A 21,955-nucleotide genomic window follows, 5' to 3' on the forward strand; every position below is an offset into this window, starting at 1 on the left:
TCCTTCTCCTGAAACACGTTATGTTTACCACATACTTCTTATTAACAAGAACTCCCTTTAAGGGAAAACAACTTTTTTTTTTTTTTTTTTTTTTTTTTTTTTTTTGAGACGGAGTCTTGCTCTGTCACCCAGGCTGGAGTGCAGTGGCCGGATCTCAGCTCACTGCAAGCTCTTCCTCCCGGGTTTACGCCGTTCTCCTGCCTCAACCTCCCGAGTAGCTGGGACTACAGGCGCCCGCCACCTCGCCCGGCTAGTTTTTTTGTATTTTTTTAGTAGAGACGGGGTTTCACCGTGTTAGCCGGGATCGTCTCTCGATCTCCTGGCCTCGTGATCCGCCCGTCTCGGCCTCCCAAAGTGCTGGGATTACAGGCTTGAGCCACCGCGCCCGGCCGGGAAAACAACTTTTTATTGAAGTAGAATATGTTTTCTTTTGATGATTTTTTTTTTTTTTTTTTGAGACAGGGTCTCACTCTGTTGCCCAGGCTGGACTGCAGTGGTGCGATCACAGCTCACTGGAGCCTCGACCCCCTGGGCTCAAGCAATCCTCCTACTTCAGTCTCACAAGTAGCTGGGACTACAGGTGCGTGTCACCATGCCTGGCTAATTTTTTGTTTTATTTCCAAGCCCATGAAGTGATAAACGCTTGGCTAATTATTTTATTTTTTTAGAGACACTGTCTTGCTGTGTTGCCCAGGCTGGTCCCAACTCCTGGACTCAAGCGATCGTCCCGCCTTGGCCTCCCAAACTGTTGAGATTATAGGCATGAGCCACCGAGCCCAGCCTCTTTTGATGATTTTTTAAAAGTATAACAGCTTTCTTAGGATATAGTTCATATATCATACGTTCACACATTTAAAGTATATGATTCAATCATTTAAAGCATATTTTTAGAGTTATGCAACCATCTATTAATACGAATAGTTGATTTTTAAAATATAATAATTCCAGTTTTTTATGTGCTTGACAACATCTGATTTTTCCTTGATCATACCTTTGATACTCTTTCTTCTTCTTCTTTTTTTTTTTTTTTTGAGATGGAGTCTCGCTCTGTTGTCCAGGCTGGAGTGCAGTGGCATCATCTTGGCTCACTGCAACCTGCATCTCGCAGGTTCCAGCAACTCTCCTGCCTCAGCCTCCCGAGTAGCTGAACTACAGGCACCACCATACCTTGCTAATTTTTGTATTTTTAGTAGAGATGGGGTTTCACCATGTTGGCCAGGATGGTCTCAAGCTCATGACCTCAAGTGATCCATCCACCCGGCCTCCCAGAATGCTGGGATTATGGGCATGAGCCACTGTGCCTGGCCTGATACTCTTTCTTTTTTTGCTTCTTCACTCTTCATTTTCTTTTTGCTGAGCTTCTTCCTTTTTTCACAAATGATTCCTAACTTTCTGGTGGTTTATCTTAATGATTTTTTGACTTTACAAGGTACAAAACCATCAAAATTTTGCTGTATTTTGAATTTTGATCTTTTCCTGGGTTATCAATATGTGACACATGGATATTCAGCACTTTATTAAAAAAAAAGGATTTGACTTAGATAATTTTGCCCAACTGTAGGCCAATGTAAGTGTTCTGAACACGCATAAGGTTGGCCAGGGTTCAGGAAGTGAGCTGTATTAAATGCATTTTTGCTGGGCACTGTGGATCACGCTGATAATCCCAGCACTTTGGGAGACTGAGGCAGGAGGATCACTTGAGCTTAGGAGTTTGAGACCAGCCTGGGCAACAAAGTAGGATCCTGTCTCTACTAAAATAAAGTAAAAGTAAAGTAAAGTAAAAAGTAAAGTAAAATAAAATAAAATATAAAATAAATAAATACTAGCCAGGTGTGGTAGCATGTGACTATGGTCCCAGCGACTAGGAGAGCCAACGTGGGAGGATCACTTGAGCCCAGGAGGTCTAGGGTGCAGTGAGCCATGTTCACACCACTGCACTCCAGCCTGGACAACAGAGTGAGAACCTGTCTCAAAGAAGGAAAAAAAAAAAAAAAAGCCTTTTTGGTTTTTTTGGTGAAATGGAGTCCTGCTCTGTCTCCCAGGCTGGAGTACAGTGGCATGATCTCAGCTCACTGCAGCCTCTGCCACCCGGGTTCAAGTGATTCTCGTGCCTCAGCCTCCCGAGTAGCTGGGACTACAGGAACACACCACCACGTCCGGCTAATTTTTGTATTTTTAGTAGAGATGGGGTTTCACCATATTGACCAGGCTGGTCTTGAACTCCTGACCTCAGGTGATCCGCCTGCCTCGGCTTCTCAAAGTGTTGGGATTACAGGCGTGAGCCACTGTGCTTGGTCAGAAATGCATTTTTGATTTACAGGTTTATTGGGATGTGACCCTATTGTAAGTCGAGGCACATCTGTGTTTATTTTCTCCTTGTGTGCTGAGCCTTTATGATGTGCCAAGCCCTAGGCTGAGACTTTTCTAAAAATTCTTCAAAGAAACTATTTTTTAGAACAGTTTGAGGCTCATGGCAAAATTGAGTGGAACGTAGAGAGTTCCCATATGTCTCGGACTCCACACGCCACAGCATCGCCCCCTATTAGCACCCCACACCAGTGTGGCATGTTTGTTATAATCGGTGATCCCGCACTGACACTGACATGTCATTGACATCCAGTGTCTATAGTTCACATTGAGATTTAGGCTGAGACTCTCCATGCACCCTTTCATTCACACTCAGTCCTTACTGCTGTGCCCATTTTACAGATGAGAAAACAGGCCCGGGGGAGTTGCATGCCTTGTGTGAGGTCACACAGCTAACTGCCTGCCTCCCTCCGTTCATGGCTCCTTCAGTCTTCCCTTCCTGGAGGCAGTTGCTGGCCGGTCCTCACCAGGTGTGCTGAGGCCCCTCTGAGGACAGAGCTTGGGTGTCCCTGGCGTACCTTGTCCCAGAGCCACCTTGGCCACTGGAGAGAACCATTGTGCATCTCGTTTTGCCCTCCTCTCTCTAGATTCCCTTTCTCCCCTGGAAGAAAAGCAGGGGCTCTCTGCTCACGGAAATGTGGCGTTCAGCAAAGCTGCTAGGAGCCTGCATGGAGACACTGAGGCCCCTGTCAACTGTAGCTCCTGCACTGGGACCCCAATAGCATCACTCTCGAGGCCGGCGCTCCATCTGCTTCAGCTCCTTTTAAGAATGAACTTGACAAAAACACAGACTTTACCTACAAGCCCAGCAGAAGCTCTTGGTCTACACTCACCCGCTTTGGGGCCCACAGGCACTTTCCCAGGGGAGCCTGGGGCCTCCCCTCGACTCTCACCAGGGCCTTCGACCCCTCCAGGAGCCCCCACTCTACCTCTAGCTTCCCCAGGGGCTCCTCAGCCACCTCCTGTGACTCCAGAGCACTCATTCTCAGCCTCTGGGGCCCAGCTAGCATCCAGGTGGCCTCCTCTGCCTGCCACCTTCCTGACAGAAGCTTCAGCACTTTCCATGATGGACCCCAGCCCCTCGAAGACCCCCATCACCCTCCTCGGGACTCGCACGCTTTCTTCCACCACCTCTAGACTCTCTGCAGCCCTTGCAGCCACCACCCACCACGGCCCCCAGCAGCCCCCAGTGGGGGCCTCTCAGGGGGAAGAGTCCACCATGTAAGCCGGTCACTGTGTCCGGGAGACTCAGGAGAGAGGACACTCTGCCAGTGGCTCCAAGGGTGAACCTAGTGGGGATGCCTGGGCTCCCTCCTGCAGGGGCCCTGGTGAGGATGGAAGACCCCCAAGGCTGGATGTAACCTTGTTCCCAGGAAGTGTTTGGAATGTGCTGTAAGAATGGAGGAAGTGGTTTCCACTGTCAGCATCCTCCCTGGACCGCGTGGCCAGCTCATCTTTTGAGAAGGGTCGGGGGCTGCCAAGTTCTCCTAGAGGAAGAGTCACGTCCGGCTGGGATTCCACTCACTGGGCCTGTACCGCCAGGTGTCATGCGTCCCCCTGAGGTTTCCTGATTAAAGGTTGTCTCGGTTTCCCCAGGCTGCACTGCTCATTCACCACTTACCTGTGGGAAGGTGGGAAAGGTGGCCCCAAGCCCACAGGTGGTTAGTGAGCGCCCACCTTTACCCCACTGCTGGGGAGAAAAGCTGGCACTAAATTGTGACTGGGCTGGGAAAGGGTCTCCTGTAAGCACTTGGCGGCCTTTTATATTGGGAGACTTCTTTTTATTTTTTTCCCCAAGATCATGATTTTAGTTTCTGTTTCTTTTTTTTACTTTTATTTTAAGTTCAGGGGTACATGTGCAGGTTTATTATATAGTTAAACTTGTGTCACAGGGATTTGTCATACAGATTATATTATTTCATCACCCAGGGATTAAGCTTAGTACTCATTAGTTATTTTTCCTAAGTCTCTCCCTCTTCCGTAGACCCCAGTGTGTGCTGTTCGCCTTTATGTGTGCATGTGTTCTCATCATTTAACTCCCACTTATAAATGAGAACATGCCGTATTTGGTTTTCTCTTCCTGCATAACTTTGCTAAGGATAATGGCCTCCAGCTCCATTCATGTTCCTGCAAAGGACATGATCTCATTCTTTTTTATGGCTGCATAGTATGTACACCATGGAATACCATGCAGACACTGGGGGTCTTCCACAGTGAGAAGGGAAAAGATGATGGAGGGGACTTGCTTCTGGGAAGGAATCTCTGAGACTAAATGACAGGCCAGCAGTTTCTTTTTTGACACGGAGTTTCGCTCTTGTTGCCCAGGCTAGAGAGCAATGGTGAGGCCTTGGCTCACTGCAACCTCTGCCTCCCGGGTTCAAGCAGTTCTACTGCCTCAGCCTCCTGAGTAGCTGGGATTACAGGCACCCACCACAACACCCGGCTAAGTTTTTGTATTTTTAGTAGACATGGGGTTTCACCATGTTGGCTAGGCTGATCTTGAACTCCTGACCTCAGGTGATCTGCCTGCCTTGGCCTCCCAAAGTGCTGGGATGACAGGCGTGAGCCACCACACCTGGCCGGGCCAGCAGTTTCTTAAGACGTGTTTTCAGCATGAACACCTGTGGGCAGAGGGGAAGGAGCGGGGAGGGAGAGTAGGGCTGCTGGGCCTTCTCGAAGCCCCAGCCAGCCCCCTCTGGGAGCTCTGGGGCTAGGCTGGCCCTTCAGAGCTGTCCTGAGCTGGGGCCACAGGGCAGGGCTTTCTGCGGAGATTGATCCTTCAGTCCTAGCAGGGGGTCTGAGCAGTGCAGCACAGTGTGCATGAGAGATGGGAAGAGGACAGTGCCATCATGAATGGGGGAATGAGGATTTGTGATAAGGGAAGTGATGTGGGGCTAGGAAGCAGAAGCGGCCCTGTCACCAAGTCACCACTTGCTACCATTTTTTTTTTTTTGAGACAGGATGTTACCCTGTCACCCAGGCTGGAGTGTAGTGGCATGATCAGGGCTCACTGCAACCTCAACTTCATGGGCTCAAGCCTCCCTCCCACCCCAGCTTCCCAAGTGGGTGGGATTAGAGGCACACGCCACCACGCCTGTCTAATTTTTTAAAAATTTTTGTAGAAACAGGGTCTCGCTGTGTTGCCTAGACTGGTCTTGAACTCCTACGCTCAAGTAATCCTCCCACTTCAGCCTCCCTGAGTACTGGGATTACAGGCATGCGGCCCCACACTTGCTGCCGCTGAAACCCATGGAGGCTGCGGAGTGAAAGCACCCCCAGGGCATGGCCTGTCACTTTGCCGCGGCCGCCCTCTTCTGAGCCCTTCTCTATCCTGCTGCTCACTCTGTGTCCCAGGGCGAAGCGTCTGCTGAAGTGTTCCCTGGCTGCAAAGGCAACCTGGTATCCAGTCGGGATGACAGTGTAGTCAGGCCTCTCACCTGAGCATGGTGGCAGGAATAATGAATGTGGGAGATAGGAGCATGGAAACCAAAGAGTTTGGAGAGGCAAAGGACTTAAGAGACTGTTTTGTCCAGTAAGATACAAAGGGTCATGGTCATGAGTGAGGTCTGGGGCCTATGAAACTCAAGTGTGAACCTCGCTCTGCTGGACTAGCTGTGGGATATTAGGTCTCTGCTCCCTTATTATTTTTTGAGATGGAGTCGTGCTCTGTCACCCAGGCTGGAGTGCAGTGACGTGATCTTGGCTCACTGCAACCTCCGCCTCCCAGGTTCAAGCGATTCTCCTGCCTCAGCCTCCCGAGTAGCTGGAATTACAGGCGTGCACCACCATGCCCAGTTTTTGTATTTTTAGTAGAGACAGGGTTTCACCACGTTGGCCAGGCTGGTCTCAAACTGACCTCAGGTGATCTGCCCGCCTTGGCCTCCCAAAGTGCTGGGATTACAAGCATGAGCCATCGTGCCTGGCTTTTGCTCCCTTATTTGGACAATGGGGATAATAACAGGTCTGCTTTATGGAGTTGTGACATTGACGTGTGATAATGCCTCCGTAAGTCTCAGTGGTTTACACTTGTGGCCCTGTGGCCCCTAAGCTTGCTACAGCCCACCGGGCTTAGTGATGCCACATGGGGTCTGATTTCAGGATGAAAGCCTAGAGTGCTCATTGCCCCCATGCTGCAACTTTTCAAACAAGTCCATCTGTCAAAATGATAGTGGCTAAAAATTAGTGTCAATTTCCTCATTGCTATTCTTTTATGCAATAAGTTAGCATGCAATTTAAGTTTAATACTAGTCCCCCCTACCTGCCTCTGCAAATAGGACTCATGTCAATAATGTTCATTTTGAATGTTAAAAAAAAGAAAAGGAGTCCGGGCACTGTGGCTCATGCCTGTAATCCTGGCACTTTGGAAAGCTGAGGCAGTGGATCACGAGGTCAGGAGTTCAAGACCAGCATGACCAATATGGTGAAACCCCATCTCTACTAAAAATACAAAAATTAGTTGCGCATGGTGGTACGTGCCTATAGTCCCAGCTACTTGGGAGGCTGAGGCAGGAGAATCGCTTGAACCCAGGAGGCAGAGGTTGCAGTGAGCCGAGATCGCACCACTCCACTCCAGAGCCTGGATGACAGAGTGAGACTCCATCTCCAAAAAAAAAAAAAAAGAGTCGGGCGCGGTGGTTCTCGCCTGCAATCCCAGCACTTTGGGAAGCTGAGGCAGGTGGATCGCTGTGAGCTCATGCGTTTGAGACAAGCCTGGGCAACATGGCAAAACCCTATCCCTACCAAAAATACAAAAATTAGCCAGGCGTGGTGGCGCATGCCTGCAGTCCCAGCTGCTAAGGAGGCTGAGGCTGGAGAATCACTTGAGCCCAGGAAGCAGAGGTTGCAGTGGGCTGAGATCACACTACTGCACTCCAACCTGGGTGACGGAACAAGACCCTGTCTCAAAAAAAAAAAAAAAAAAAAAGAAAGAAAAAAGGTTAGTGGGGGGTGGGGCAAGGGGACAGCTGTAAACAATTTTCCTAAGTTTTTCCAAGTATAAAAACAGGCTTAACTGGACTGTTCCCCATCCAGTATCACAGCTGAGAAGCAGAGGCTCAGAGAAGTTAGGAGAGTGTTGTAAGGCTACACAGATTATGACGGCTGAATGGGAGGAGAGCCCCATTTTTCTGACTCCCAGTCCAGGCATTTTTCCTTCGCTTCACATGTCACCTGATGAGGTTTTCCTGCTGGCGTTTGGAGAGACAGCTGATGGCCCACAGTTGAGGAGGGTCCCTGTGAACACTATTTGAGTTTGGGTTCCCCCTAAAGCAGACCCGGAGATGGTATTCGGATGAGAGCCAAGAGAAAAAGACCAAGGGGCATTGATGAGCCGGTTACAGCTATAGGCAATTGGCACTTTGTCCTTCTAGGGACCCTCTGAGAGAATGTGGAGCCCATGCCTTGCCTCAGGATTGTCCCCCAAGGGTGTGAAGGTGCACCAGTAGTTGTCCCTCAGCTTTCGTCCCTCACTGGTGGAGCCTCGTCCTGGGCTCTTGGCTCTCTAGCACACCCAGCTGGCCTTGCCATAGTACTGAGCCTGCCTTTCTGCTCGTCCCCAGGCACCAGAAAACTCTTGGGGCAGAGGTGCAGGAGCCATCGGTGGAGGGCTGGGCCAGGGCTCTCACTGGGCCAGGTAAGAACATGTTCTGCCCACGATAAACCACAGTGCACCAGGAGGCAGGAGTCCACCTGAAGCCCCCAGCGGGGTGTGCAGTGCCTTTAATGGGATGAGCTGCTTCGAATTCTCAGGAGCCTGGGCTCCAACAAGCAAGGGGGTGTTTGTTCTTGGATGGAGACACCCTGCATTTTTCCTGAGCTAGGATTCCACTTTCAGGGTTCTGAGAAACAGAACAGAAAGGGGGTGTGTTGGAAGCCTATTCTATGGCCTCAGTTTCCCTTGCACCTGGGAGCTTCCCAAAGGGCAGAATGATCAAATCTGTTTCAAGAGACCCGATTTTGAAGGTTATTAGATGCATGGCCTGAAGGCAAGTCACAGTAGGTTTCTAAGTAGGACAAACTTTCAGAGGCTCAAAATCACATAATTCACTTTGTTTTTTTAACTTACCTTCTTTTTAAGATCTTTCTGAGGCTGGGCGCAGTGGCTCGCATCTGTAATCTCAGCATTTTGGGAGGCCGAGGTGGGTGGATCATGAGGTCAGGAGTTCCAGACCAGGCTGGCCAACATGGTGAAACTCCGTCTCTACTAAAAATACACAAATCAGCTGGGTGTGGTGGCAGGCGCCCGTGATCCCAGCTATTCGAGAGGCTGAGGCGGGAAAATTGCTTGAACCTGGGAGGTGGAGGTTGCAGTGAGCTGAGATCGCGCCACTGCACTCCAGCCTGGGAGACAGAGCAAGACTCTGTCTTAAACAAACCAACAAAAAACTTTCCATCTTAGCACCTAGTGAGCACATTTGCTTTTTCCTTTTCCAGCTGTACATTGTGTGGATGCAGCATAAGCTGTTGAAGCAACCCCTGTGGATGGACTTTTCGGTCATTTCAAATCTTGCTTTTCCACATGATGCTGCAAAGAATCATGTCCTTATATCGTTTTGCACACGTACAAGTGTATCTTTAAGGTGAATTTCCAGAAGTGAAGTTACTGAGCCAAAAGGCATATGTTTTTTTTTTTTTTAATGGAGTTTCACTCTTGTTGCTGAGGCTGGAGGGCGGTGTGGTCATCTCCTCGGCTCACTGCAACCTCCGCCTCCCAGGTTCAAGCAATTCTCCTGCCTCAGCTTCCCAGGTAGCTGGGATTACAGACATGTGTCACCATACCTGGCTAATTTTGTATTTTTCTTGTTGTTTTGAGATGGAGTCTCGCTCTGTTACCCAGGCTGGAGTGCAGTGGCACAATCTTGGCTCACTGCCAGCTCCACCTCCTGAGTTCATGCCGTTCTCCTGCTGCAGCCTCCCTACTAATGGGACTACAAGCTCCCACCACCACAACCAGCTCATTTTTTGTATTTTTCGTAGAGGCCTGGTTTCACCATGTTAGCCAGGATGGTCTCGATCTCCTGACCTCGTGATCCGCCAACCTTGGCCTCCCAAAGTGCTGGGATTACAGGCATGAGCCACCGCGCCCGGCCTAATTTTGTAGTTTTAGTAGAGAAGGGGTTTCACCATGTTGGCGTGGCTGGTCTCAAACTCCTCACCTCAGGTGATTTGCCTGCCTTGGCCTCCCAAAGGGCTGGGATTACAGGCATGAGCCACTGCGCCCGGCCAGTATATGCTTCTTTAATTTTGATAGAAACAGCCACATCATGCTCCTTAGGGTGGTGCCAATTTACACTCCCACCAGCAATGTGTTGGAGTGATCATTTAGGACAGGTGAGGATGGATGGGGCAGGAGACCTGTGAGATTAAAATAACACTCCTGGACGAGTGTGAATGAAAAGGACGGAAGGAGCTGTGCTTAGACCCCCAAGGCCCTTAGAGGAAGATGCATGAAGCAGAGACCTGAGACTGCAGCAAAGGCTTGTGAATTCATCATCTCTTGTGCAGCAACATAGGGAGGATCGAATCGGATACATTGGCACGGGGCTTTCTGGTCAAATGATCTGTCTGATGAGGAAGCTCTTTAGATGCTGGCTGGGTTCGGGAATCCCAGGTTGGGAATGGAAGAGGTGCTGGGAGAGAAAGGCTGAGTGCTGGGGTTGACATGGGGGAGGAAGGAAGGATGGGGCCAGACCCAGGAGAACAGATAGGATCCAGGAAAGTCTGAGATCAAGCTCAGCTGAATTAAAATGAAACAGATCACTTTGCAGCAGGACTTGTCAGAGCCTTTGATTGGGAACTGTAGCTGGTGAACCCTGGGGAAGGGCCTAGAATGTAGCATGTTCTATACTTACTTTGAAACTATATTTTCCATTGAACATTTTGCTACCAAGCCCAGTCTGAGAAACTGCTCCATTTCCTCTTTGCCTTTCTAGGGAATATATGCTACTGAGCGTGCTTAATTCTCTGTCTCACAGCCTCTGCTCAGGGAAGTGGAACACCATTCTGTTTGTTACAGACGGGGAAACAGATGTGTTCAGGGTCTTGTGCCTGGGACCTTGCGGGAGATTGACAGTGAGTCTTGGTCACCAGCGAATCACAGGGGCGTCCTGGAAGACTGTGGGGTGTCAGCTTCTTCCACTTCTGTCCATGTCTTGCAGACAACACTGCCCTGTCCTGTCTACTTAGGGACATCGCCATCAGTGTCCACCTCTCCTGTCTCTCCTGATTGCTTTCCTTTCCTCATGATCTCTCTCTCTCTCTCTCTTTTTATTTTTTTTTGAGATGGAGTCCTGCTCTGTTTCACAGGTTAGAGTTCAATGGTGCGATCTCAGCTCACTGCAACCTCCACCTTCCCGGTTCAAGCGATTCTCCTGCCTCAGCCTCCCGAGTAGCTGGGATTCCAGGCACGCACCACCACGCCCAGCTAATTTTTGCATTTTGAGTAGAGACAGGGTTTCACCATGTTGGCCAGGCTAGTCTCAAACTCCTGACCACAGGTGACCTGTCCATCTCAGCCTCCCAAAGTGCTGGGATTACAGGCGTGACCCATTGTGCCCAGCCTTGTCATAATCTCTTATTGGCTTGGGAGAAGTAGGAAGTTGACTCCCATAACTAAGAGCTTCAGTGCCCTATTTTTACTTTTCTTTCTTTCTTTCTTTCTTTTTTTTTTTGAGACGGAGTCTCTCTGTGTTGCCCAGGCTGGAGTACAATGGCACGATCTCAGCTCTCACTGTCCCTTCTATGAGAAGAGAATGAGCCCAGCATTTTTGGCCCCCAGGTCTTTTTATGATACTTCCAGCACAGCCCCCTGCAGGCCTCTGTCTTCTTGGCTCTACCATGAAGTGTCCGCTGCTGGGGTCACCCTGTTGGCTGCCATCCAAGTGGATGTGGTCATTTTGGTCCCTGCCCTGGCGTTCTAACCCCAGTGATGTGAAGGAAAAAGACCAGCAAAGAGAAGCAGCTCCACAAAACCTGTTTCAGCAGGTTATGTTTTTATTCTACATTATTGGTAAGACAGGGAACAGGGCCAAGACCTCCACACTCCCCTGGGAAGGACAGTCAGGAGAATTAGATACATCTAAAGTGGGCAGAGGACGGAGGTCAGATCTTCCTGGGAGGTGGCTGGAAAGGCCTGGGCTTAAGCCACGGGAGCCAGGCCGACCTGGTTGTTTGCCCTGTCGAAGACAGTGAAGTACTGGCGGATGAAGACATCACCCAGGATCCAAAGCTCTCCAGATTCGGTGGGGACGTCCATGCCCTGGAAGCCGCTGGTGCAGCTGCCCTGGCTCTGGAGAAAAGGAGAATAAAAGTGGAGTTGAGACGCTGATTCAGCAGTGACAGGCACTGGGTGATAAACATCCAGGGCGCCCTGGTCCAGCTGCAAGGCACGTGCAAGGAGGAGCTTCCTGGCTCGGTGTCCAGGGACTCGGCTGTTGTTGGCCTGGAGTCGGCCTGTAGAAGCTGTCCACAGCACAGTTGGTTTCTACGCATTACTGGACATTATCTGGCGTTTCTGGCAGGCACAGGAACCCTGACATCAGCATCAGAGCTAAGGCCTTGGGGAGAATTCAGCTGGTAGGAAGGAGTGTGAAAACCCTGCCCACACAGCCTTTTCTCATGATTATTGTGATCCCGACCAGGGGCAAACCGGAGGAGCTGTTAGCCCTCTTGCCTCACTAAGTCACTGGGCTGTGACCTTGTCTGCACGTCACCTGGGGAGCTTTGAACCCCTGCAGCCCCATCCCATTGCTCAGGCCTTGCCCTCTCCTAATGTAATCAGAATCACTGGGGGAGCCCAGGCATCAGTGCTTCTTGTTGAGTAACATCAGTCCACTGGCAAAATCAGTTTTCCACCTGACGTTATAATAATAGAAGGGAGAGTTTTCCTGTGGCTCGTACAGCTAAAGATTTGCTACTTGGTAGAGATGGTAGGTTTGTCGGAAGCCCCAGCCTATGGAAATGAGGATTTCCATTTGCCCAACCCTTGGTAGCTCTGATGTGATCAGTCTCACTTGGTTAACCTACCACACTCTGAGGGTGGGGAAAGCTGCCATGTCTACATTTTGGAGGAGAAAACTGAGGCTGAGATGAGCTATGGCTTGCTCAGAATCAATGGGCTGGTAATTCAGACCCAGGACTTGGACCCAGGGGTCCAAATAGAATCCTCTTTTCCCTCCATTAACCTTTGCTTCACTTGTTCCCTTAGGGGGCTGTATCCGAGTTCTTATTCCTGCATTTGTTTTCAATCTGTTCCTTCTCTCCGGAGCTGTCTGGGGCAGATGTTCGTCTGCCTCTGCCTCTCGGCTTCAGCTCGTGGAAGCGCACTTTCCCTCTGCAGAGGGGACTCTGTGGCCACATTCTGTGTGAGCCCCTCTAGTGGATGGTCCAGAGCCCCCTCACCTGCAGGATGTAGGCACTGGGTGGCAAAGGGTACTGGACTCCGTTGATGGTGAAGACGATGTCGGGCAGGCTGCTGATGGCTGAGCAGCTGACCACCATCTGGAAAGAGTGAGGTGAGAAAAGTTACAAGGGTTTTGGTCCCGTCTGCCTGGCACACCCACTATTTGAGTGTAGAACAGAGCTGTCGGGGCTGGACTCACCTCGCCGTCTGAGTTCTCGCTGGCTCCGATGTCGCTCTGGATGTTGGCAATGGGGCTGGTTGGGCCGGTCAGCAGAGAGGTGCCGGTGTCAACAATGGCCTGGCAGCCCTCAGCGCAAGCGATGGTCTTTCCGTTCATGGTGATGCTGAGGGCAAGAAGCAAGTGAAGGTTCCTGAGCCCTCAGGGGTACATCTCTCCAAGGGGGAACCAGGAGGTGACCCCAGACATTTCTTCCCCACCCATCCATTGGCCAGTGAGTGAAATTTCTGTTCCTCTCGTTTACACATTCATTCATCCTGCATTCATTTACCCAACAAATATTTTGCAAGTGCCTACTCTCTGCCAGGCATGGGAAACGCAAAGCTAAACCAGACAGCCTCACAGTTCCAGGCTGCAGGGAGCTCCCGGCCTGGCTGGCAAGATAAGTTATGGTGGCAGAAGGGCAGGATGATAAGCCAGGCATGCGGCAGGGAACAAAACAGGGTCCAGGGTGAGAGGTGGTGGAGGGAAGCAGCCAGGGGAGCAGACACTCAGGGATTCCAGGCAGGTGAAGAGAGAAGGAGGACATCAACAGGGGACGGTATGCGGGGAGGGACAGAGACCAGAGGACTGGGGCAGGAGTTGGAGGAACTGGTGAAATGCTAGCATGGCTGGGCAGACATGAGGTGATCAATGTGTCCTGGTTTGCCTGGGATGGTCCCAGTTTTAGTACCAAAAGTCCTTGTCCTGGGAAATTGTTCACTCTTGAGAAATGACTTCACACAATTTCTTAGCCATTTTGCCCTACTTCTACACTGAAAGTGACACGTCTCCTCGAGTGGGAGGAGCATTGCTGGTTCCCAGGCCCCTTAAATTGAGATGTGTGGACAGGTGGTTGCCCAGCTTTCCCCAGGGATGCTGGTGGATTGTTCTGCCTCTGTGACTATCAGGACAGTGGCTATCTGACCCTTGCAGAGTCTCGGCTTCCCAGACAGCTCTTCCGTCCTCCGCCCGGGACGTGTCTTTCTAGGGTTTCTCTGGCTGGGTCAACTTCCGCCTTCCCCCTGGAGTGTGTTCCCCTGTGTCAGCTGTCCCTGGGGGGATTCTGGAAAGCTGGTTAGCTATGAATCCATAAGGAAATGGGATGTGGGGCCCAGGCCTGGATGCTGCCTGTCTGTGGCAGTCTCACCTGTCCACGGAGATCTGCCAGTAACCCTCGACAGAAACAGGAACCCAGTTCAGACTTCCAGTGTAGTAAGAAGAGTCAATGCCACCAAATATCACCACGCTGCCACTCTGGTCATCGCTGTGGAAAGTGAGGGAAGAAGACATGAATTTCTCTGTTCGTTCATTTGTGTGAACATCTGCTGTTGGCTCCTCAGAGCTACCCTTGATTGGGCACTTGGAAGGCTGTCCTGGGGTGTGACAAATGTGGTTTCTTGTCCTCATAGGCCAGGGCCCACGCGTGGACACTGTCACTGTTATTTCCACTTACCATGAGGACACTGAGCCTGAGGGAGGTGAGGTCACCTGCCCAAGGTCACACAGCGGGGGAGTGGTGGAACTACGTTTGGAAGAACACGGGTCTTTTAGGTTGAGTGTGTGGTTTCCACCGTGGTACTCACTCTAGTTGCCGTGGCGACCCCAGGGATGTGAATGGGTGACAGTGTCGGCTCTTAAGGACTTGATGGTAGACATCTCTTGTTCTTAGCTGGGAGGAGTTTCACCCCCAGGGGAATGTATTTTTTAGTAGAGACGGGGTTTTGCCACTTTGGCCAGGCTGGTCTTGAACTCCTGATTTGAGGTGATCCTCCCGTCTCAGACTCCCAAAGTGCTGGGATTACAGGCATGAGCCACTGCGCCTGCCCAAGTGTATTCACTTTCAATGGCATCTTTGGGGGCCAAGTACGACGGAACTGGCACTGGGGGGCAAATGGCTGATGACATTTGAGTTGTGCACATCAAGGGACAAAGACGCTGGTAAATGAGATGGAGTGCACATGGCCCGACAGAGAGAGACTTGGCCCTATCACTCTCCAAAGACACATTTCTCCACCCTCAGACATTGACTTTCCAAATCCCTTGCTTCCCAAGACCCTCTCCATCGCAGCCAGCCTTGGACAGCTCCTGCTGGGCCAGAACACTGTGACCTCTGGAGGGGGAGGTGGGAGGAGGCCCCTCTCCACCCAACTTACGCGCTCAGGTAGACAGAGAAGAGGTCCTGAGAAACCAGGCGCTGGTTCCAGATGTTGTCAAAGACAGGTGTGGCCCCGGAGGAGGAAATGCTAGGGTAGGCCAGCCCCAAGATGCCGTCGAAGGGAGCGAAATACAGGAAGAAGCCGGGTTCGGTCTCGCTCAAGCCGAAGATCTGATTGGTGTCTGAGATGCCTCCAACCTGGGTGGAGGAACCGAGATGATGTTCACCCTCAGGTCACGTTCACTGACCTCTGAGTGCCAGCCTCAGGCCCACAGCTGCCCTGGTTCATCCCATGCAGGACTTGGCTGCCAGGGTATCAGCCCGGAAGGAGGGGAGAGGGACCATCTCCTGGAATGCTCGTTCCTCTGCTGGAGGTAACCATGGCATCTGATCTGCAGATGGCCACGGTCTATGACTCAGTGTGAGATTTTGCTGGAGAACAGATTCACTGTGTGTTTGTGTTACGGATGAAGAAATGCAAAGCAGACCCCGGGCGAATCAGGGCCTTTGACCTCTGCCATGCCCCAAAAGTAGCAGAGAGGGCTTGTGGAGATTTCCTGACGTGGGGGGGCTGCTGCAGGTCGGGAGAAGGAGGAAGAAGAGGAGGTGCTAGTAGAGAATTGAGCCTTTACGGACTCTCCCCACCCTCCATAACATTCTGCTTGGGTGGAGCTGAGGCTGGCTTATGGCTCCCGGCAGCCCACCCTTTTACTCACTGCCACCCGAGCTAGCAATGTCTGTGACATCTCTGCTGCTTCTCCCCGACCTGCACCCCCAATCAGGTTACTTTTGTGATCACCGAGACTCATCTTGCTGGAATAAGCTTATTCTGGGGGTGCCGGATGGCAGGGTTCAGCAGCAGCCTGCAGGCGCCCACCTTGACAGTGTCATATCCGAGGATGCCTGTCATGCTGCCGGTGCCGTAGGTGATGGAGACTGTCTTGCTGGTGGCCCGGTATGTGGAGGAATCCTGAGGGTTGAAGAGGTTGTGGTCCACTGCAAGGGAAAGCGGTGATTGTCAGCCTCTGAGAGCTGGGTGAAGGTCACAGGCTGGGACGTCTTCCTGGGATGGGGTGCCCTGGCCCCAGGAAGGGCTCTGGAGGTGAGCAGTGACCTTTCCCCCAGACCCTTGGACCCCAAGAGACGCCAAGTTCTCTCCTGTCTCATTGAACTACTGGGACCCTTCACTGATGGCAGGTACCCAGGCAACCTCAAGGGCCTCCCGGGGACTCCCCAAGGCCAACGTTGAGCTGAGCAGGCTGGTGGCTGCCCAGTGATGAGCGCTTTCACGCTCCAGCCCCCGGCCAGTGCTCCTGTTATGATGTGGAAGAAGCCAGAGGCACCTCATGTTAATTAAAACTCAGGTGAAAACATTAGAAGAGGAAGGAACCCGCAACACACATTGCTCATGACCTCCAAAGACAAGCTCTCTTTCATTAGCAAACCAATCATTTTTAAAATTTTTTTGTTCTTAAAAAAACGAGCTCAGCACTCATCTCCAGCATGTCCTAGCCAGGCTTTGGAGCCATTTTCTCACACACACTGGACTCTTTCCTGGCGGGCTTTCCTCCAGCCCTTTGGCCCTGTCTTGCTTTGGGCCCCTACACTTCCTCTCCCAGGCTGTGGTTATTTTGGGGAGCTTCTCTCTCCCCTCAGCCTGGAAAGTCTTTGACCGCAGGGGTCATATCACTCATCCCTTTACCCCCTGGAGCACCTGCGCCCAGTGCTTGGCACGTAGTAGGTGCTCAGTAAATGCCTGTTGAGTGGCTCCAGCAGGTTTGAGGCGGGAGGTGCCTGAAGCCCACAGGTGTCCAGGGTTCCCCAGGGTCAGCTGGTGCTGGGGAGCGAGAGTGGGGTGGGGCAGGCTGGGAACTTACTGCACGCGAGACTGTAGCAGTAGACTGAGGGCACCCACAGGTTGGAGGAGCCGGTGTCAAAGACGACGGTGAAATTCTGGGCAGGGGTTCCGATGCCGATAGTGCCGAAGTACTCCACCTGCCGAGGCCGGGACAGGGCAGTTCATGGACCGGGGTCTCTCTGTCGGGGCCTCCCTAGGGGCTCTCTCTGGGTCATCTCCTCGGTGTGCCTCTCTACCTTTTCCTTCCTTCCTCACAGTTCTTGTCATTCCTTCCCAGCCACTGCCTTCATCCTTCTAAGCCCAGCCCTGGCGTCCCTTCCTCCTTGAAGTCTTCCCTGATTGCTCCCCCAATTTACCCTCTGCTCTCTCCTAAGCACCACAAGCATCTAACAGTCTGCTGTTCCCTCTTCAGCCATTGTCTTGTCTGTCACAGTCTTCCCATCCTTGTAGCACATGTTCTCAGAGGATGGGGATGGAACCTTCTAGCACTGGGCAAGTGACAGCTTAAGTGCTTGTGCCTTAAATTTTTTATCAGAAGCTAAGCAAGCCACCTAAAGATGGAAACTTGGCCAGTTTTCTTATTTCTACATCTAGATGTGTGAGCAGGTTGCAAGAAAGGGCATTGCCAGTAGTTTTCTTCTTTTTTTTTTGAGGCAAGTCTCGCTCGGTTGTCCAGGCTGGAGTGCAGTGGCGTGATTTCGGGTCACTGCAGCCTCTGCCTCCTGGGTTCCAGTGATTCTCCTGCCTCAGCCTCCCAAGTAGCTGGGATGACAGGTGTGAGCCATCACGCCCAGCTAATTTTTGTATTTGTAGTAGTGACGGGGTTTCACCATGTTTCCAGGCTGGTCTGGAACTCCTGACCTCAAGTGATCCACTCACCTCAGCCAACCAACCAGTATTTTTCTTCTGAGTGGCAGCATTTTCCCCCCTTGCTGGCTCTGTTCTCGCCACACTGGTCTGCTTGCTGCTCCTTGACGATGAGCAGTCCCTCCTGCCCTAGGGCTTTTGCACTGGCTATACCTTGTGCTAGGAAAATGTTTATTCTAGATCTTTCTTTGGTTGATCCTTTTTTCAAAAATCAATGATTCAGGTCTCTAGTCAAATGTCCCCTCTGCCAACAGGCCTTCCGTGACCACTTTATCTAAATTTGCCCTCTCTCAATCTTCTTTTTCCTCATACTCCAATTAATTAATTTGTCTTGGCCCTTATCAGTACCTGAAATTATCCTCCACGCTTGCTTATCTGTCATCCCCTTTAGAATATAAGCTCCAGGAACTTTGCTTATTCACCATCATTTTGGCAACTTGCATAGCCTCTGGCACATAGAGAGGTGCCAATATTTGTTAAATATTTGTTAACTAAATAAATGCGCTAACTAAGCCTCTTACCAAGGGCCTGCCAGACCCCATGCTAAGCACTCCAGAAAACATGATTGCGTGAATTCCTGGCAACAACCTCTGTTGGTAGATATTAGTGTTTCTGTTTTCCAGACCAAGAAACGGGCTCAGAGGATTTAAATGTCTTGGCCAAGGTCCTGTGGCTTAGAGGCGCTAGAACCCACATTTGCACCAGGTCTGCTGGATGGCAGAGGCCAATCTCTGAACCACAGTCATCACTGCTCTGTGCCCTCTGCCCTGTGCCAGGCACAGAGGGGACATACGATATCTGTGGGAAGGCAGGGTGTTTGCTGTCGGGTCTCAAATAATAAAGTCAGAGTGATCTTTCTGAAACTCAGATCTGGTTTTGTCACCCCCTGTTTGAGATAAATCAGTGGCAGTTAGGATGGAGCCTCTCTCCGTCCACCCCTCGGCTCCTCGGGCCGCAGTCTGCAGCACCCTTCTTCCCTCCCTCTGGGCTCTCCTTCAAATGCCCTGTGCTCCCGCCTGCACAGGGTTCGGCACAAGTGATCAGGCTGTGCGGAGTTCTGTCTTCTCTTGGAAATTCCCGCTCTTCCTGCATGGCTCCCGGGAGGCTCCCTGCCCAAGTGGCAGAGTCTCGCAGTGTGACACCTTCACTCTGTGGTCCTCCTGCTGCCTGTTCTTTTCATTGCTTTGCAAGACTCCTTGATTACTGTCTTTGTCTCCTAGACTATGACTTTGCTCACCGCTGTTTTCCCCTGAGCCCAGCAGAGGCCCTGACATGTAACGAGGAGCTCAGAAGGAATAAACATTGCATGAACGAGCGAAGGAATGAATGAATGAACAAAAAGCAACAGCTCTGAGTGTGAGCTTTCCTGCCTGCCCGGGGCCACTGATATCAAGGGGCAGACCCTGGGTCACTGCCTGGAGCCTCAGAGCCCCGGCCCGTCCTCCAAGACCCCAGGGAAACTCTCTTTCCTGCCGGCCAAGTCCTCAGAGCCGGCCCCGCCGCTTGCCCACACACTCACATCCAGGTAGTTCTCCAGGGGCTGTTCGTCTATCAGGGTGGGCGCCTCCGCCTGGGGGAAGTACTTGCTGGCTGGGTTGAGGTTGTGCTTCTTCAGGAAGTCCTTCAGCAGGCCATGCTCGGACAGGTTGTGCCTCAAGGACTTCTTTCTGACGAGGGGGACCCTGTGGATTGGAGGAGGAAGAGGAATTAGGCGAGGATTCTGCTTGCCGGGTGCTGTGGCAGCCCCAGAAGGGAAGGGAAGCTGGTCTAAGAGAGGAAGAAGGAAGGGAGACGCTCCCACGTCTGCGCAATAATGCAAAGAAGTTAAGTTGACTAGGGCTGGAGCTGGGAACCAGACTCAGGCTGGGCCTGAGTTTTAACCACGTCTGCAGAGCTGCCTCCCAAAGGTTGGAGAGAGAGGCAGAGAAGGGGGATGGAGACAGCCGAAGAGAGAGAGAGAAAAAAGGGAAGAAGGAAGACACAGGAGTAAAGAAGGGCGATGTGGGAGGCAGCCGTCTTCACACCCATGCCACTGGGACTCACTTGTAGATGATGCACTCAGAGAGCGCCACCAGACCCAGCAGCAGCAGCCACTTCATGGTTCTTCCCAGGTCCCAACTCCAGGGAGAAGCAAGATGGGAGGAAGGTGCAGAGCAGCAGCATGAGCTGCCCCTTATATACAACTTGGGTCCCGTCTTATCATTCTCAGAAAGTCACCCGTTCCCCTGATCCCAAACAGAAAAGCTCCTGATAAGATTGTCGCTGCCCCGAGCCAAGTTCTGAGACTGTCCCAGCGGAGGCACTTTCCACTGTAACCTTGCACCATTGTGGGGGTGGGGGGGGTTGCCATGGGGGTGGACCCGCAGGGAAAGAGAGGAGCAATGGCCTGGAGGGTTAGTTTTTCTTTTCTTTTCCTTCTCCTTCCTTCCCTCCTTCCTTCCTTCCTTTCTTCCTTCCAACCTCCCTTCCTCCCTACCTCTTTCTTTCTTTCTTTTTCTTTCTCTGTTTCTCTCTTTCTTTTCTTTCTTTCTTTCTCTTTCTTTCTCTCTTTCTTTCTTTCTTTCTTTCTTTCTTTCTTTCTTTCTTTCTTTCTTTCTTTCTTTCTTTCTTTCTTTCTTTCTTTCTTCCTTCCTTCCTTCCTTCCTTCCTTCCTTCCTTCCTTCCTTCCTTCCTTTCTCTTTCCTTCCTTCCATCCTTCCCTCCTTTCCCTTCCTTCCTTCCTTCCTTCCTTCCTTTCCTTTCCTTTTCTTTCTTTCTTCCTTTTTTCTTTCTGACATTCTTTTGCTCTTTCTTTCTGACTGAGTTTTGCTCTGTCGCTTAGTCACAGACTTATTTCTTAAGCATTGACAAAGGCCCACATTAAAACTTTACAAGCTGAGCATTTCCACAAAGTTGGTTACAAGTGCGTTTGACACAGCATTGGACAGATGGGAAGGAGCCCCAGGTGGCCTGATGTGCCCCAGTGGGGCATGCAGCTGGGGTTCTTAGAGAGCAGCTCCCTGACTCAGTGATAGGTGGTACTGGTTGTGGTCACTGCTTATCCACAGCACACTGGGGGTTCGGTCATTTGGGACTAAGGACACAATTCCCCACATAAGTTCATTGTGTGAGGTTGTTGGACATCTGTCTAGGCTATGGCACTTCCGGCTTGCTTTTGGTGGCTACTGGGCTGAGTCTGGGAAGGAGATGTGCGCAGTACATGGGGGAGGAGGGAGAGAGCACCGGCAGAATGCTGCCTTCCCTTCCTGGAGGAGGCAAACTTGAGACCGGCCAGGTATTTCTTTGGAATCTGTGTCCCTCCCTTTCTGCACCTCTTCTCTTTCTTTTGCTCCCTTCCCACCCTCTTCACCTTTGAGATCCCACCTGGGTCTGATTTCTCCAGGTGCTCCAGGCTTATAACTGGGCTGAAGTCAGCTACAATGGAGCAAAGCAATCTGGGCAAAGAATTCATACTCGTGGGTGAGTGACTTAGAAAGAGGATGCTTAGCTGGGTGCCGCGGCTCACGCTTGTAATCCCAGTATTTTGGGAGGCTGCGGCAAGTGAATCACCTGAAGTCAGGAGTTCAAAACCTGCCTGGCCAACATAGAGAAACCCTGTCTCTACTGAAAGTAGAAAAGTTAGCTGGACATGGTGGTGGGTGCCTGTAATGCCAGCTACTCCAGAGGCTGAGGCAGGAGAATCGCTTGAACCCAGCAGACAGAGGTTGTGAGAGGTGAAGCCGGCTGGGCTTCTGAGTCGGGTGGGGACTTGGAGAACTTTTGTGTCTAGCTAAAGGATTGTGAATGCACCAATCAGCACTCTGTGCCTAGCTAAAGGTTTGTAAATGCTCCAGTCAGCACTGTGTGTCTAGCTAATGGGGTGGGGAGTTGGAGAACTTTTGTATCTAGCTAATGGATTGTAAATGCACCAATCCGCTCTCTGTAAAATGGACCAATCAGCAGGATGTGAGTGGGGCCAAGTAAGGGAATAAAAGCAGACCACCGGAGCCAGCAGCGGCAACCCGCTCGGGTCCCCTTCCAGGCTGTGGAGGCTTTGCTGTTTCGCTCTTTGCAATAAATCTTGCTGCTGCTCACTCTCTGGGTGTGCAC

General features: G+C 51.4%; 2 protein-coding genes across 7 annotated transcripts in view; one reads left to right on the forward strand and one right to left on the reverse strand.

The window, feature by feature from the left end:
• The window catches only part of LOC105469402 (von Willebrand factor C and EGF domains), a 37,899-nt gene extending 33,937 nt beyond the window's left edge, over positions 1–3,962 (forward strand). For 5 of the 6 annotated variants that reach the window (XM_011720352.3, XM_011720356.3, XM_011720353.3 and 2 more), the window contains one exon: positions 2,955–3,962. In XM_011720352.3, the coding sequence (XP_011718654.3) occupies positions 2,955–3,592 (638 nt within the window). In that variant the 3' untranslated portion in view covers positions 3,593–3,962. The other variant, XM_071074506.1, reaches the window with a different exon arrangement.
• A 7,314-nt stretch (positions 3,963–11,276) lies between these two features.
• On the reverse strand, positions 11,277–20,017 carry LOC105469809 (pepsin A-4). Its single transcript, XM_071074524.1, has 9 exons — positions 19,910–20,017; positions 19,386–19,548; positions 17,019–17,136; positions 16,019–16,137; positions 15,140–15,339; positions 14,134–14,250; positions 12,966–13,110; positions 12,766–12,864; positions 11,277–11,653 (listed from the first exon to the last, which is right to left on the reverse strand). Exons 1-9 carry the CDS (start codon positions 19,963–19,965, stop codon positions 11,504–11,506), a joined length of 1,167 nt encoding a protein of 388 aa, XP_070930625.1. The 5' UTR covers positions 19,966–20,017; the 3' UTR covers positions 11,277–11,503.
• Between the last annotated feature and the right edge of the window lie 1,938 nt (positions 20,018–21,955).

Source organism: Macaca nemestrina, chromosome 12, assembly GCF_043159975.1.
Source record: "Macaca nemestrina isolate mMacNem1 chromosome 12, mMacNem.hap1, whole genome shotgun sequence".
Classification (NCBI taxonomy): Eukaryota; Metazoa; Chordata; class Mammalia; order Primates; family Cercopithecidae; genus Macaca; species Macaca nemestrina.

Excerpts from the sequence above, each read along its gene's own strand:
- LOC105469809 (XM_071074524.1), bottom strand. The coding sequence starts at position 19,965 with ATGAAGTGGCTGCTGCTGCTGGGTCTGGTGGCGCTCTCTGAGTGCATC. Across the intron at positions 16,138-17,018 it reads CTGCTACAGTCTCGCGTGCA|TGGACCACAACCTCTTCAAC; the intron begins GTAAGTTCCCAG and ends TTTCCCTTGCAG. Across the intron at positions 14,251-15,139 it reads TTCTCTGTCTACCTGAGCGC|CGATGACCAGAGTGGCAGCG; the intron begins GTAAGTTGGGTG and ends CACTTTCCACAG.